Source organism: Agelaius tricolor, unplaced genomic scaffold (genome assembly GCF_023055355.1).
Source record: "Agelaius tricolor isolate 1412-34295 unplaced genomic scaffold, bAgeTri1.0.p SCAF_15, whole genome shotgun sequence".
Classification (NCBI taxonomy): domain Eukaryota; kingdom Metazoa; phylum Chordata; class Aves; order Passeriformes; family Icteridae; genus Agelaius; species Agelaius tricolor.
Genome location: NW_027269275.1, coordinates 5,407,210 through 5,423,784, shown reverse-complemented (window position 1 = coordinate 5,423,784; position 16,575 = coordinate 5,407,210). Strand labels below are relative to the sequence as shown.

General features: G+C 52.7%; 1 protein-coding gene across 1 annotated transcript in view; it reads right to left on the bottom strand.

The window, feature by feature from the left end:
* The window catches only part of LOC139596578 (hydrocephalus-inducing protein homolog), a 63,716-nt gene extending 47,563 nt beyond the window's left edge, over positions 1–16,153 (bottom strand). The window contains exons 1-12 of the mRNA XM_071440984.1: positions 15,951–16,153; positions 14,682–14,801; positions 12,902–13,036; positions 11,281–11,480; positions 9,395–9,513; positions 7,884–8,088; positions 7,015–7,207; positions 5,823–5,922; positions 4,788–4,906; positions 3,396–3,619; positions 1,420–1,487; positions 223–455 (exon numbers count right to left, since the gene is read on the bottom strand). Coding sequence (XP_071297085.1) covers positions 223–455; positions 1,420–1,487; positions 3,396–3,619; positions 4,788–4,906; positions 5,823–5,922; positions 7,015–7,207; positions 7,884–8,088; positions 9,395–9,513; positions 11,281–11,480; positions 12,902–13,036; positions 14,682–14,801; positions 15,951–16,022 — 1,788 coding nt within the window. The 5' untranslated portion in view covers positions 16,023–16,153. The remainder of the gene's footprint in view (positions 1–222; positions 456–1,419; positions 1,488–3,395; positions 3,620–4,787; positions 4,907–5,822; positions 5,923–7,014; positions 7,208–7,883; positions 8,089–9,394; positions 9,514–11,280; positions 11,481–12,901; positions 13,037–14,681; positions 14,802–15,950) is intronic.
* Between the last annotated feature and the right edge of the window lie 422 nt (positions 16,154–16,575).

Genomic DNA, 16,575 nt, shown 5'->3' with positions numbered 1-16,575 from the left:
CAGGACTTGACCATATGGTATTGATCTCAGTGTAGGATTTTGGAAACAAACCAGTGCTCCTTGAGGAACATCCCGGGTAAGCCAGCTAGCAGAGGCCTCCCAGCAGCGCAGATCTCTCACTCCCAGGATGCTCAAAGCTGGCACCAGAGCTAAAGCCCTCCCACACTCCAGTGAAGCTTCAGCCCTGGTGCTGAAGCATCTACGGCTGGATTCTTCCCATACCTCAATGTCCTGGTGTCCCTGGGGGAGGATGGTTCCTTGGCTGGGATTCATTGTGAACTCCCTTGGCTCCACATAGAAATGAATTCCCTTCCTCCAGGATGGGTCACCTTCTTTGTGTATTTGATCAAGGCTGCTCACAGCCGGCTGCGTGCCATCGTCCGACATGCGGAGCTTGAACGTCACGGGCACCACGGAGCAGTTGGTGAGGCAAATGCTCTTGGTGCAGGGAAAGCCTAGGAAAGGACACAAATATCCATTCAGGCACCCATTATGGCATGATCCTGGTGGGAATATCCTGCCAGGATAAAAGTGAGATTGGAGTTTAGCTCTTTATTTTCTGAACTACAGCTCACCGAGAAGCTGCATGAGGAATTAATCATCACTGAGTTCCCTTTGACACTGATTCCAGACTGCAGCCTTGAAAATGCCCACTCCTAGCCCTGCTGAACACTGCAAGCTTCTCTCTTTGGGATGGGGAGGAGCTCCCTCCCCTGCCCCAAACCATCACCAGTTATCTCTCAGTGATGAGTGTGCACCCAGACCCAGCATTTACTCTGAAAATTCAAGCTGTAAAATACCCTGGTAAGTCTGCCAACACTCCCACTGTTTTCACGATACATAAACAGTGAGTTGTCATTGAGAAGAAGCTACAGCAAAAGAAAGTGAGGATGGAATCAGGAACTAGAATGTGATGCACCTTAATGCAGTTTCTCTCTGCAGGACCCTTAAAGCATCTCTTGGTTTGGGCCAAACAGACTGAGCACATGACAGCTCAGAGTCCACTCAACTGGGGGCAAACTCCAGCCTTGGCTTGAGATTAGCAATTAGGAACCATGTCCCACCTCACCCAACAAACAGGGACATCACAGCCATGCTGCTCACTGTGATTGTGCCTGCAAGGGGATCCCCACTTTGGCTCTGAGATTTGCTTTCCATCCTGCAAAGCCAGAGATACCGCCACACATGGTGGGGATCTGTCTTTTAAAGCAGGACAGAGACACTAGAAAATACTGCCTTTCTATTCCTTGGTTCTATTTGATCTCACAATGGCAAAATGCCCCCTGAGGCAGCAGCAGCAGCAGCAGCCCTGCAGTTCACAGCCTGAAGAGGCTGCTGGGGCAGACGAGGAGTGAGGGATGCTTTTCTGTTGGAAGGCACAGATCCCTGACGCTGTGTCCCAGCCCAGGCAACACTCACCAAAGGAGATGTCCCCGAAGTCGAGCTCAGGGAGGTCGAAGTGTAAATTCGGTCCAGTGACGCTGCCCCTGGAGGCCGAGGACAGAGCAGGAAAGGGCTCGGTTAAAGGCATTGCAAAGGTCCGGCTGTCGTGGCTCGGGGCACAAAACCTGGGCTCAGGGCACCCTGGGTTTCCAACCAACACAGCACCGTGTGCTCAGCACAGGGCCCTGTGCACAGGAGGCAGCTCAAGCCAAGTGGCCAGCAGCCAACAGCCACTGATGGGCAGGCAGGAGAAGCCCCTGGGATGCTGGGGGTCCCATGAAGGACCCTGAACACACACCCAGACATGGCTCCGTGCCTCAGTTTCCCCAGCTGCAATGGGATGGACATCAAGGTGTCCCCACAAACTTCTGTAACCAGCCTTTCCAGCCACAGGTTCCCTGCTTTGCTCCTTCTTAGCTGGAACTGCTGTTCCCGTGGAGGAGCTTTCTCAGGAGAGTTTGACCCACACAATCATTACAGACACAGTTCTGAGACATGAATCCAGGGGAGCCCCAAACATCCTCTGAAAAGAGCAGCAACAGTTCTACCCAGGGGACAGGTGAATCCTAGAGGAAAGGAATGGTTTGTCAGCAGTGCCCCAGCTGGCACAGCCAAGAGCAAGAGCTTCAACAACCAAACCAGGCTGTCCTGAATCTAGCACAGCACCTCACCTGGCCTTGAACTCAGCAGACACACTCCAAAAGTCACCAACATCCACTGAAATCAGCACTTGAAGCTGCACAACACTCACCAGTTGATTTCATGATTGATGCCAATCAATGCCCACTCTGCCTTTTGGTTCAAAATCAAGGACCAGTGAACTGTGCCTTCTGTTGCACTCACAGGACTGCACCTGGCTCTGCTCTGCACATCTCAACAAGAGACACCTGCCCTTGCTCAAGGAGAAAGCTGCTTATGCACAAACACCCCATGACCAGTTTGGGGGAGGGACAGAGGAGAATCAATTATTTGATGGTGAAAGGTTCCCTCTTGATTTCCAAACTAAAAAAGCAGCACTTTTCCTCCAAAAACAAAGCCAGCATAATTGTTTCTCAACTATGGGCAGACCTACTCATCACTTTTCTCTTGCCAAATAATAACTTCCTTGTTCCTTTTTATCCATCTCCCTTATCTTATTGGTACAATCAAGTGCAGATTGCTTTCATTTCTTTACTGCCTTGAGCCAGTGCCCCCCAACAGCAGGAGCCCAGCTCCAAAGCTGCAGAGCAGCCAGCATCAGCTCTCCTGCTTCCACTCCATTATCCCAGCAGCACATGGCTCAGGCTGGCAGGGACAAGGCCTCACGCTGCTGTGGTGCTGAGGACTGAGCTCTGCCTCCCCTATGATCAGCCCTTCTCCCTTTGGCTGGGCCAGGATTGTCTCCTGCCATGGCACCAGCCCATGGGATGGTGCCCCAGTCCTTGGCACAGTTCCTGCTGCACAGTTCCTGACTCCCACATCAGCCCTTTGCTGGCTGTGCAAAGGAGGCACCAGAGCACTCTGTGCACAGGAGCTGGGAGCACAGCTTGTCCCCCACAGCATGAGAGGGGAGCTGAGGCTGCTGCTGCCCATCTGGCATGGATTATTAATGGAAGTTTTTAAAAACACTGCTGCTGCTACAGAATCCCCCAGGCTGGCCCATCTGCAAAGCCCTGGGGGCCTTGCTGGGTGTTCAGGTGGGACATCCCAGAGCAGCTGCTGCCCAGAGCTGCTCCATCCCACTGCCTGCCATGGCCCAAGGCAGAGGGAGATCCCTGCAGGGAGGAGTCATTGCAGCTCCTGGGTACCACACAGGGCAGGAGGCATCCTGACACTAAGGCAATGCCAGGATCACAGCAGAGATTAAGACCTCAGGCATCACCTTTTTTCTCTGCTCAACCCCAAAATGAGGTAGGTGGGGGATGTCCCAGAGACAGCTACAGATGTGCCCACCAAGCTCCCAGAGTCCTTACCTGATGGTCAGGATCACAGGTGTAGGAGATCCAGCCACACTGAACTGGAATTTTTCCTCAAAACTCCCCAGCACGGTGGTATGGAAGGAGATCTGAACAGTCTGGGTCCCACCTGGTGCAATCATGCCCTGCTCGGGCTCAACCGTGAAGCAGAAGTCCACATTTGTGGTTGAAGGGATATAGGTGAAGGGAGCATCAAGAGCTCCTTGGTTAATCAGTTCCACCTGCAGAAGCAAGAAAGCAAAATAGAAATACAGGTGGAACCTTCCCTTCTTGTGAGTTATTGTCTAATGATGCAATGAACACCCAGCAAAGGCAGAAGATGCTTTGTGCTGCTGAATGGCAGAAGTCAAAAGATACAACAGGACACGTTCTGCCTTTGGGTTTTCATGCAGAGCAGTGGCAACTCCACAGACCTGCAGTCACCCTGGGCTTATCCCATGGACACAGAGCAGTGCACCTCTGCTCAGCATCACCAAGCTCATGGGGAGCTGGCCCTGAGAGCCCTGAGTGGGGTGATTGCAGCTGCGGAGTGAATCACCCCAGAGCTGCTGCTGCCCCAGTGAGCACAGCTCCAACAGCACCATCTACTCATTCACCTGTTCCCATACCATGGAAACAATTCATTGAGAACGAGGCATCAGCATCAAAATGTACAGACAGCACCATCTTTTGGTAAGAAAACTCAGCGTGTCTTTCCCTTCCCCAGCCGCACTTTTGAAAGTGTCTGGCATGATGTAGTGCCTCATTTTCTACCTCTTTCAGTTGCTCCCTCATGAATTTTTTGCAAACTTGACACTACTGGGGGCAAAGAAAATAGATAGAAAAATCCTTTGCTTTATTCCCAGGAACACTTTTCTCCTTGCAGAGCCAGAGATGCACCAAGGCTGAAGTGTGGTGAGGGACTGGTCAGCAAGGGAGAGAACTCCCAAGCCCTTTGCAATGGCCAGCACTGAGCCAGGAGGCTGGATGGATTTCCTGTGACTTCAGCAATAAGCAGGGACACTTGACTGGAAGCTGTTTACAGTGGGCTGAAGCTCAAAGGCAGCCAGTTTGTTGCAGCTGCTTCTGCAGAGCCCAGTCCAAAGGTGCCTCGTGTCTGGCACTGCCACAAAAGCCTCTGAAAATGCAGCTTTTTGACCCAGTGTTGGTTTCATGTGGCAAGGGCTTGTTTTGCAGGAAGCCTCCCAGCTGATCCCTAAGGAAGGCTGCCCAAAAGCAGGGACTGGGGCTTCAGAAACAACAGACACACGTTTCTGACCCCCCAGGTTTGAGCAGTACATCAAATATTCCCTGCTCACAGCTGCCCAGGTTGGCAGCAATTCCACAGCTCCACCAGGCTTGCTGCTGCCTCAGGAGCCATCAGGATCCATCCCAAGCCCTGCTGCTCACCTCATAGACATAGGAAGTGTTGATAAAAATCTTCCCAAGGTTCAGTGTAGGAGAGCTGAGTTCAACCAGGGGTCCTTGGCCTTTCCCTCTGAGGCACAGGGGCAGCCTGATCTCACGGCCTGGGGAGAGATGTCCATTGCAGTACAATCATTCCCTCTGTCACACTGGATTTTCCAGGCTGCCTCAGTGCTAGTCCCTGACTCTGAGCTGGATGTACTCATGCTTGGAGCTACCTGGTCTAGGGGGAGGTGTCCCTGCCCATGGCAGGGGCCTTGGCACTAGATGATCTTTAAGGTCCACCCCACCCTCATCATACTGTGATTCTGTGGTTTCCTTCCCGTGCACCTAGAGGAGCTTTGAAATCCATTCAGTGCAGGCACAAAAGCTCATGATGAGTTTGGCAATTACCAAACTACCTGGGCCAGGAGCACAGGCCTTTGTTGCCCAAGTGCTCCCCTTCTGACACTCAGCACTGTGTTCTGTTTCCACAGAGTGAGAGCTGCAAGGGGACAACTCCCACACAGGCAGAGAAGCAGCTGCTGGCCAAGGGTGCTCCTTCTACAAACACCCTGTGCTCAGTGGGGCTCAGCCACCTCTGCTCTGCTGCTGTCTGGGCACTGGGAGGTGATCCAGGGCCAGGGAGCACATTTCTAACTCAGCTCCTTCCACCTCATGATGGATCCATGGCAAATGGACCCATCCTGGAGGCCAGGGGCCTGCAGGGGCTTAGTGCTTGTTCACTAAAGCTGTTCTGCTCTGGAGCTCTCTGGCCTTTGAGGAAATGCTGGCAAAGCCGTGGCATGAAAACCTCTCCCTGCACTGCCTGGGCTGTTCTGGGATCAGTAAGGCAGACCCAGCATTCTGAGCCCTGGCCTTGCACAGGAGACTCCCTGGAGGCTGCAGGGCCAGGGGGGATGTGCCAGCACTGCCCTGCTGACCAGGGACTCTTCCCAGCACTTCCATGGGAGCCCAGTGGGCTCAGGCTTGCACCATGGCTTCACTGAGGGGGACAGGAGCAGGGCAAAGGAGCTGCACCTGAGACATGGCAGTAAGCCACACTTTGATACACCAGTGCTTCCAGGGGTTTGAAGGTCACCGTGATTTCAGCCGTACTATTGGGCTCAATTTCTCCCTCCTACAACAGAAAGAGACAGCAAAGCATTGCTCTTCAAACTCCACATTTCTTGTTTCCAACCACAGGCCTGTAAGCCTTGATTGAACATCAATGATGAGTGAACAACACAAGCAGCCAAGGAAAGCCTCCAAACCCAGCTCAACACAGTGCTGGAAGCTCTCAATGCTCAGCTGATCAGCTGCCACTCTCCACAATATTCCTGCTGCTCTGACACAAGCTCTTGGTCCCATCATGCTGCTGTCAGCTCCATGGGATGTAAGTGCCACTGTGCACTGGTGGCTCTTGGCCTTAGATGGGCCATAGGAGTAACCAAGAAGAGAACATGATCCCCTTCCTTGAACTACAGATATTAGTTAAGCTGTTTTGAAAGAAAGCAGAGGTTGGGATTATTCTGGGCTTTACTGCAAGATGAGAAGGGATTTTGCTCCGTGCAGACACCAGCATTCATCATCTCTCCCAATGCCAGTACTCAGAATCAGGGCTCTGGCTGATGGGAGCACGTGGCAGTTTGCTTGCATCACCAGAAAAGGAAAAGGTTTTCTGTCCCTGTGTGCAGGAGAACTCCAAAGGCCCATTTCAGCCTTGCACCCTTGTGTCCAGGCTCACACAAGGATGACACTGGAAGGGACACTCAGCAATAGTGCAAGGCATGGTTACAGGAGGGGATTGGCATTTCTGTCATTAACCTTGGGCTGAATTTGGCCTCCTTTTGCCAGGGAACCATTGCAAGCTTCAGGTCAGTGTGTGAGCTGGCAGTGCTCCAACAGCCTCTGCTGAGCCCCACGTGTGGGGGGAGCCCCTGCCTACAGGAACTGCTCCCTGTGACACTGCAAGGACACGCACACAGGGCCTTGAGCTCCAGCCTGGCAGCAGAGCTGGGCTGTGTCAGGCTCCCAGCCCTGCCTTGAGCCTGCAGGGCACAAATGCTTTGAGCAGGGAGCTCTGCAGCCGCTCCAGAAACTCCATGTCCTCCCTGCCAGCACATGGGGCCAGCTGAGGATCTGCCCAGTGACTGCAGCCAGGGGAATGGTGCTTGGGAGGAGGAAGAGGCTGAGGAGGAGGAAGAAAATGAGGTTCTCAGGTGTCACTTACCAATGGCTCAATGAAAAAAATGTCACTGGAGAAGAGCAGGGGGTCATCTTGCACCTTTGCCTTCTTCTCCTGGACCCTGCTTCTCAGGAGGGCAGTGTGATCTTCAGAAAAGCCCTGCACCTTCTCTACTTCTTTCTCCTCCATGAAGTTTTCCAGCCACTCCTCACCCGATGGGTGCAGCAAACGACACTGCCTGCAGCCCCAGGGAGAGACAAGGCCAGCTGATCATTTAATAAGCCACAGATTTGCAGAGAGAAGTGGGAGTGCAGGAGAGCAAAGCACTTGGGGAGGAGCAGCAGCAGCTCCCCAGCAAAGGCTGAGCCAAGCCACGAAGGTCCCACATGGATCAGAGGATAACTTGTTGTTCACTGGCACAGCAGGGAGTTTCACCCCACACTTGCAAGCTCAGGAGAGGTTTCCAAAGCCAACATCCCTCCAGAGAAACCTCCTGGCTCAAAGCCTCTGCCAAAACTGAGGGAGAATCCACCGACCACCTCAGCTGGCTTTTCCTCCCACTGAGCTGCTTGGGGGATGCACATAAAGGTCACAGAGCATCCCACCTTCCCTGGGAAGGGGAGATGTTGCCAGGTCATGTAGGAAGAAGATTAGAGAGACAAGAGCCCAATTAGAACCTGAGGAAATCAGTCATTGCAACCAACCTTTCCTTCCCAAAATGCCATTCCTGGTTGGAGTATAAATGGAACTGGAATGCTGAGTGCTGAGCTCCTGAAGCCCAGGGACACACACCCCAGTGCCAGGCATGGTTTATTTGGCCTAAACCATTCAAAAGCACCAACACCCCCCTGAGGCCATAGGTTAGTTTCAGTCTTGGGCCATATATCTCACTGAAATGCATCTTCCAAACCAACCTCCTCTTCTCTTCATAGTCATCTTCCTCAGAAGGCAAAGCCTTCCACTGGAAGTGGGCTGTGATGTTACTCCTGTTATCAATGAACACGGTTGTCTGGTATGCCATGGTGATGAAGGTCTTGCCAGCCTCCACGGAATTTGTGCTCAACACAACATCAACATCTACAGCTTCTCCATGGAGCTTTGTGTGGATACTTTGCTCATCTGGAACAAAGCAAAGGGGAGTCTTTGCTCAGCTCACTGGCTGATGGAAGCACAAGGAACAGAACAAATCCCAGGGCACAAAAGAAGGTGTCATCGTTTTTATCTGAATGAGCAGTTCTTTGGATCAGTCCATTTGTCACATCCTGACAGCTCTGTGTGTAGAGTGGTGAGGATGTCCTGGGCAGCTCCTTAAACCCCTTGTTTCTGAGTGTGTTTGTAGAGATTTGGCCCCAAGGTGACAGGATGGACAGTGGGATTGGTCAGTGTGCTCTGGTGACCCACTCAGATCACTGGGATTTCTGCATCCAAGTCCTTCAGGTGACAGGGCTGAGGAGCCCTGTTCAGCCCTGCCTTGCCCAGGGTCTCCCTGGGCATCCCACGAGACTCCCATCTCTCCTGATCCCTTGGATCCCTTGGATCCCTTGTTGCTGACCAGCAAATATGCCTGGGGGCAGGTGGGCAGCAAAAGGAGGCCCAGAGGAACAAGTGAAGTGACAGCGCACAGCAGGAGGGGACACAGGTGAGGAAACACAACCAGCCTGGCTCTGCAATATGACAAACCACTCTCAAATGAACACCATGAAAATCATCATCATCTCCCTGTCCAAACCCACAGCCACATCAGTCTTGAAATATTTTCTATTGTTCTGATCTCAAAAACCAAGCTGGCGCATTGCACATTAAATAAAAAAGGGACAATAGAAAGATTAATAAGTACAGAGCAGCTTCTACATTAAGACTGAATGGGATTCCTCAGTCTAGAAATCAAATGGGAGATAGATGTGAGAGGTTTGTAACAACATGAACAGCCTGGGAAATGGGCACAGGGAAAAATTGGTCTTGATTTGTCACCAAACAGGAACTTGAGGGCCTGAAAATGTTATTAGACAGAAACTACATATATGTGTAAGGGCCACATAGAAAAAGGATGTGTGACAAGCCAGTGGAGAAGCAGCATATGGGACAGAGGTGTGCAAGAAATCCATTGCATTGGAGAGAGTCTGATGGAGACCTCACATCCAGCACGGCCCAGGAATCAAATAAAACTTCACCCAGGCATAGCCACATGGTAGTGGAGAATCAGGGATCCTCCTTCCTCCACTCAGCAACTCCCAGCAAAACAGGAGTCAAAAATCTTCACCCTTTAGACGGGATCCACTTTCTCAAGCCCCTGAACACCAAGGAGTTTTCAGTTTTCTTTGGGCTAAAGCTGAACAGGGAGGTACCTCTGGAGGGAATGCAGGGGGAGGGACAACAGGGAGCCATGTGGAGAACTGTCCTGTGCCCTGCAGGGCCCAGCACTCACCTGTGTTGCAGCTCAGGAGGCTGCAATGGTCACCGTTGGTCAGCGGGTGAAATGTCACTGTCACCTGCATGGTGTCCCCAGCACCCAGAGTTCCTGCGATCGGCACCACGGAGAAAGGACTGCAACACAAAGAGAGGGATCAGGGCTGGGGGGACACCTGGCCAGGAGATTCCTGCTGCACTGCAGCTCCCTGCAGCTCCCTTGGGCAAGCAGGGAGCAAACCAAGCACAGGCAGCAGAGGACAGAACAGACAGGCTCAGAAACAGCCACTGAGCCACTGCTGAGGAGATCCAGCCCTCACAAGATCCTGGGCGTAAAATGACCTCAGCTCCCCCATACTCTGCATCCAGCTCTCTGCAATGAGGCTCAAGGGTCCCACTGCCAGCAATCCCATCAGAGAATGGTTTGTGAAGAGCACAGAGAGGGTTCAGAGCTATCTGCATGCAGAACTTGACACTGACTGCCTCAGGAATTTCTCTTTTCCTGCTGCCTATAAACCTCATCTCAGGAGATGCAGATGTTAGGGCACTACCTGTCCTGGGATATTACAGCCTAGGAATCAGACAGGGAGAAGGAACTTTTCCTTGAAGGCCAAGGAATAGTTACAGTTGAATTTGCAGTGTGATTCTTTGGTTTCTTCTGCCTTGAAAATATCCTGATTTAGCCTAAAAAGGGCACATTTTATCAACATTTCAATGAAAGCTGCTCTAAGAAAAGGAGCAGTCAAAACTCTGAAAGAGTGCAAATGCAGATTAGAGCAATAGAGTGACATGGAAACCCAAAAGGAGGATGCTATTTACAGTCTGAAGGAGCCCATGCCAGCTAAATGAAGCACCATGAGCAGGAGCACATCAAGGAAGCAGAACAGGAGGTTTCTGTGTGTTTACCAGCAATGCAGTCTGGGACTGTGGCTTGTTATCCAGGCTGGTAACTGTTGCTTGGCCCAGCAGAGAAACTCTGTGCGAGGTGTTGGAAATGTTAATGCAAATGTGTTGGTGCACTTTGGATTTAACAGGAGCCATCAGGATTGGTCACCAGGTAAAGAGCTCTTGCCTGACAAGCACAAGACTCTGTGCTTTGGTGCTCAGGGACAGCTCAGGGGAAATGTGCTTTGTGCTCTTCTCCAGCCCCACTGAGGAAACAAAAGTTCCTGGCCTGGGTGCTTTGCTGCTGGTCAATCTGTCATTTAAAAGTCTGTTCTGGGGAGTTTGGTGATGATTACATCACACACAGAAATAAAGAGAACATCTGGCAAGCTGAGCTTGATTGATGTCACTTGCTTCAGGTTCAGCTCATTCAGGACCTCTTGCTGCAATGATGGGCTGAGCTGTTCCCATTCCCACTGGTGAGATCATCACTGGCTGATGGAGAAGCCTTGGGCCAGCAATGTTTATGTGCTGGACGTGAGACTTTGGAGGGAGAGGAGGAAAGACAAGGCCTCAGCAGCCCCAGAGCCAGATCAGTGCACGTGCTCCTGCATCTGCCCCGGGGCTGATGCCAGCACTGCTGCAGGTCCCTGCTGGGGCTCGGGGGGATCAGTGCCTGCTGGGGGCAAGGCACAGGATTTTCTTCTTATTCTTTTGCCAGAAATTCCACCAGAACAGAGAAGCTGCCATTTAAGGGAATCCCTGGCCACACTTCAGCACTACCTTCCATTCCATTCCATTCCATTCCCTTCCCACTGCTGCCCCATGTTACATGTTCCTGCCCTCAGATGGCAGGATGGGAATAACACTCCTCGGGGTGACTTCAGGGCTTGCCTGCTCACTTCCAGCCAGGGCTGCAGGGCAGCAGCTCTGATGCTCTGGTTCCTTTGCTGCTCTTTCCCAACTCTGCTCTCACCCAAAGGTGATATCCTTTGCACAGGGACAGATGAGCTGCCTCACCTCTGGGTGCTCAGCTGGTAATGAGCTGTCCGGTTACCGACATTGTGAACCAGCAGAGTCTTCTGGGTGCTGTGCTTGACCGGACACTCGGAGAAGTCCACCTGGGCAGGGAAGTCCAGGATGGCTCGGGGACCAATGGCCCAAATTGGCACAACGATCTTCTCCTTTGCCGTGATACAGGTGAGCTCATGGGAATAATTCTGCAGGAAAAGAAACTGGCTCAGCACAGGGCATTTAGTGCCATCCCCATGGCAGAAGAAAAACCATTTCCTGTAACTCATCCATGGCATCAATTTATCTATTCCACCCTAAAATGAACACTGAGTTTTTCTAATATGTCACATTTTAAAGGCACCAGTGCCCTTTGCAAAAGCTATCTCAGTGGCATTAAGCTCTTGTGTCACTTGGGTCATACGGAGAACTGCCCTAGGCCACCATAATTTTCACTCACAAATTTTAATGATATTAAATAATTCCTAAGCTCCTTCTAAGGAACATGGAGCTAGGGAACACAGCACATTCCTCTTTAGGTTTCTATATTCCCACTGTCTGAGAATAGGACAAAGTGTTAAACTGACTCTAAGCAGCAAGAGGAAGATGAGAAAACAGCTGCACCCAAAGAGATCCTGCACCTCTGGCCTGGTGCAGAAACATCGGTTGGCTCAGAACTCCCCTCTAACTTTGCCTCTCCAACCAAGTCAGGAGAAGAACAGTGCTAAGAGGTTGCAGGATGCTGTTGGAAAGGGCCTCTCTTTGTTTGCCTGCAAGGCTTCCTCCCTTCCATGCCATGTCCTAAACCCTTCTGTATGAACAAGTCTCCAGATGCCAGCAGTGAGATCAGACTTGCCAGGGCCTCAGCACTGCTGTTCAAACCTCCATGCAGAAGCACCTTTGGCACGGAATGGGTGCCAGCTGACAGAGCAAGCACAGTGACAGGCATGAAGACAGAGCCCCAGCAGTGTCACTGCCACGGGCTCTGGGCCCACAGCTCTGCCTGCAGCTTGTACCTGCCCTACACGAGCTCCTTCAGGCAGGTGTCCAAGTCCCCTGCAGCTCAGCAACCTCCTGCTGACCAAGGGCACCCAGAGCCCAGTGTGCCTGTGCCAGGCTGGGCTCACGGGCACAGCACATCCTCTGCCCTGCCCCTGCAGCTGTGCCCTGGTCACCTGTGCTCTGGGACAGCACAGCTGCAAGGCTGCAGAACAGAGGGGGTGAAAAAGCACCGTCTTTGCTCCAGCCCAGGGGCAGGCAGGGAAGCTGTTGGCAGTCAGGAAGGAGGAAAGCTCCCTGACCTCTTTGTCCCTCGAGTGTTTTCCATAATAATGAAACCCCTTCCACTGGACCTAGAGATGGCTGAACAACTGTCAACATCTCTTTGTCATTTTCATCCTGTTCCCTGTGCATCTTCCCTTGGGAATGCTCAGGGATGTGCAGGGAGGGGAAGCAGAGCCTGTCAGGCCTGGCTGCAGTGCCTGCCAGCAGTGCCAAGGTGTGACTGGCTGCTGCAGGCTGCCTGCCCAGGGCCTGGAGCCCAGCTCACAGCATGCAATGGGCTGGAGCAGAGTGCAGGGAAAACAATGGCTGTGGAGATCATTGTGTGCTTTGGCTCCTCCAGCCTCACCTTGTTCTCATCGGGGGTGAAGCGGATGCGTAGAGGGGCAGAGGCGCCTGGTGGCACGATGTGGTACACATCACTGGGGCAGGCCAGCTGGAAGTAAGGTGAGCTCTCCATGGAGACCTTCACCATCCGAGCAATCTGCTGCAAAGACATCAAATGATGATTTTGCCACTTGTGGAAACGAGAGGAGACCTGTCCGTGCCCTGCTGACATCCCTCCCTGGCCCCTTTTCCAAAGCACTTTCAGCTGTGCAGGCACAGGCACATCATTCACAAGGCTGAGCTTGAATCCCTCCTGTCTGGCTCCAGCATTGTGGCCAGGGCCAGTAGGGCAGTGCCTGGTGGGAAGGAAGGGCCAAGCAGGTCAGCACCAGCAGGATGGAGACAGAGCACCTGAACCAAGTCATCTGCATATTCAACAAGGCCAAAAAACCTGCTGGCTTCTGCCTGCACACAGCCATGAAGTTCTCATGTTCCAGGGGCGAATGTGCTACCTGAAAGCAAAGCATCAAATTGTCCTGGGGGAAGGAAAAAATTCCCTTCTAGCAGATGAGGTTTGGGTAGGGACGTTGTGGAGATAGAGTCATGCAGGCAGAGCAGCAAGAGAGGAGACCAAACCACTGTGGCCTTCCTGGGAATAAAAGTAAACCTGAAAAGCAAAAGAAGGAACACAGCAAGACAATCCCTAAAACAAGGAGATGGCAAAGAGAATTTAAACGGGCAGTAAAGCAGCAAGGAGGAATCATAAAACCATGAGAGCATTCAGCTTGCCAAAAGTGATGGAAACACAGACAGGCTGTGCCTATTGACTCTGGGCTTCAAAGGCATTTTCTGCCTGGAGAAACATGACCAGCACTGAGTGACAGTGGGGTTCCAGTATGCAAAGCCAATCTTGGCTCTCCAGGGCTTCTTGCTGCCTGTGCAGGCAAGCTGGGCTGCTGGGCATTCCTGCCTGCAGCCAGCAGGCCAGGTGCTGCCCTCTGAGATTCACAAGATGAAGTCCTGAAATACCATATCTGATGGGGAGATCTGAAACAAGTTCTGTTTTGGGGGAGCTGGTGACAGCTGAAGAGGTGAGAGAGAGCAGGGAGAGGTTCAGCTGCTGAGAGGAAAGTTCATGAAGGATCCCTTACACTGATCCCCAGTGAAGCACAGACTCTGGGTGAGCATGTGTGCCCAGGACACACTGGGCAAACTCTGGCTCACTCACCTCTGCTCTGAGCTGATCAAGAGCTGCTGGGCCACAGAGAGCAGGCTCAAGCCAAGCTGCTCTTTTGGCATGGGTGAGTCCCCTGTACATCTGGCAGCCTGCAAAATCTAACACCCCGTCAGGGTCCCAACACATTGTTCCAGCCCAAAGCAGTAATGCAATTTGTTTTGCTAAATCTGAAGTAATTCCTGCAGGTCCTCGGCCTCAAAGGCCGACGCTGCCACTGTGGAGGGAATGCTGTGACCCCAAGCATTTGATGGTGACCACACCAAAGCAAGAGGTGGCTCCTTCAGCAGGAGAATGGCAAATGGCAATTTTGTGCCTTTGCGTCCTCAGCCTTCCCCCCCTGGTTTTAGCAATGGCAGCTACACTCCAGCACAGCCCAGCAGCTTCAGCAGAGGTCATTTGTGTTGGCTTAGTGCAGATCAGGACTCCCAGTCCACCACTCCCAGCAGTTTGCAATGACAACAGGACCTGGACATTGAGGTCTTTTGCTGGAGGCAAGCCTGTCACAAGCACTCACCCTCTTCAAACTTCATGTTAAACAGAAAGGAAAAGAGCAGGAAAAGGTTACCTTTTGACGAGTCTCACTCATGTCGACACATGGGCCAATTCTGGGCAGAAAACTCCCCCCAGTGCTGGCCTCCTGCTTTGAGTTGACAAACTTCTCCCTCTGGAACTTAGAGGGAAGCAGCTGAAAGGCAAAAACAAAAACAAAAAAAAAAAACCAAAAAAAAACAACAACAACAAAAAAACCCAACAAATAAACCAGGAAGAAAGTCAGAGATGTGCTTGTTCAGAAAGGCTTTCCTTGAACAAGTGGCACTGATGAATAATTTGTGATCACAGCCACTAGGACAGTTCTGGAAACACTGGAAGTTGCCTGCTGAAATACTTAGCACCAATAAATTAATAATACAGAGTGCAATACACATACTCCAGCCACATGGCTCTGTCCCATGAGTCTGTGATTTGATGGGACATGTTTGGGGATTTCTGCTCTTTGGGCATTTGTTTCCTCTTACATTTCACTGGATTGAGGCAGTGACCTTTCCAGAGAGTGGGGAGGAGCTCTCAGAACTGCCCGAACTCCACCCCTGCACAACACTCAAAACTCACAGGCAGGAGATAGCACTGCTGGCTGAGTCCAAGGGAAGCAAGCAAGACAAGCTGTACCAAGAGTGAGGTGCACAGGAATGTGTCCAAGTTTTAGCTCTCTCTGTTACTTAGCATTGGTTTTCTCTGTCTGGGCTGACAGAGCCCTCGAGAGAAGAAAACAGAGGGATGTCCTTGGCAGAGCCTCAGCAGTGGGGCATCTTCAGTCAAGTGAGCTGCAGACAGCAAGGGACCTTTGTGGCCCTGGCTCCAGTGCTGCCTGCAGGGCTGCATCTGTGCCCACCCAGGAGCTGGGAGAGAACAGCTGCTTTGGAAGCTCTTCCAGCTGGGACCAGCCGTGGCTCTCAAGGCTTGGGGCAGAGTTTGAGCCTCCCCCTCACATGCCCAGGTGCCCAAGGGCAGCTTGGTCAGAGCAGCACAGGTGAGTGCCCAGCCTGACAGAAGGAATTGCTGTGGCAAAGGGGAAGGAAAGGAGCCCATGCTGAGGGCTTCAGCTGTACATTGGTTTCACTTGGCTCTGCTGGCACAGCCAGGCAAGGCGCTGGGCTGTCCCTGACACATCCCACAGTGTTCCCTACTGCACCAGGACAGCCCCAGCAACAGGAGCATGGCACAGAGGGCTGGGGAGGGGATCTGCAGCTTCAGAGCACTGCTGGACAACAGGGGCAGGGAGAGCAGGGACACCAGGGCAGTTTCCAGCCTTAACACAGCCCCAGGGGCTACTCACAGTATCAGACTTCAGTCCTTCCCTGGACAAAAGACGCGGTGTTGGTGTCCTTCCTGGGAATCTAGAAGCCATTGAGAAGGGAGGATCTCACAGCACTCGCTCACAGAAACCACGGTGGTGCGAACAATTCGCTTGGCGAATCGCCGAGTGCCGCCGCCTGAACGCGCAACCAGAGCCGGCTCCGGGCACTGATGCCGCATGGCCGGCCCCTGACTCTGCGGCCGCGTTTGCGGTCACCGGGCAACCGCGGCACCGAGCGGGGGCCGGGCCGGGATGGGCCGGGCAGCGCCGGGGCGGGACCGGGGCGGCGGCGCTGGGCGAGCCTCAGTCCCGCCTCGGTGCCCTCTCGATCTGCCCGTGTTCCAGCCCCGGTGCTCCCTCGGTCCCCGGGCACAGCGGGCTGGGTTCGCTCCCGGGCCCGGAGGCAGCGCTCGATGTCGCCAGAGCCTCGGCCCCACCTCTGGGCTGCTCCTCCACAAAGGGAAAAACCCAGGGTCTCAACAGTTTGTGTTCAGCGATAGTACAAGTGGGAATCAGCCAGCTGCAGGTCCTGGGCACTGACATTTAGCATCTCGTTCTTCTTAGGGACACTCAAGTAGCAGGAGTAATTTTCTGGTGTAATGCT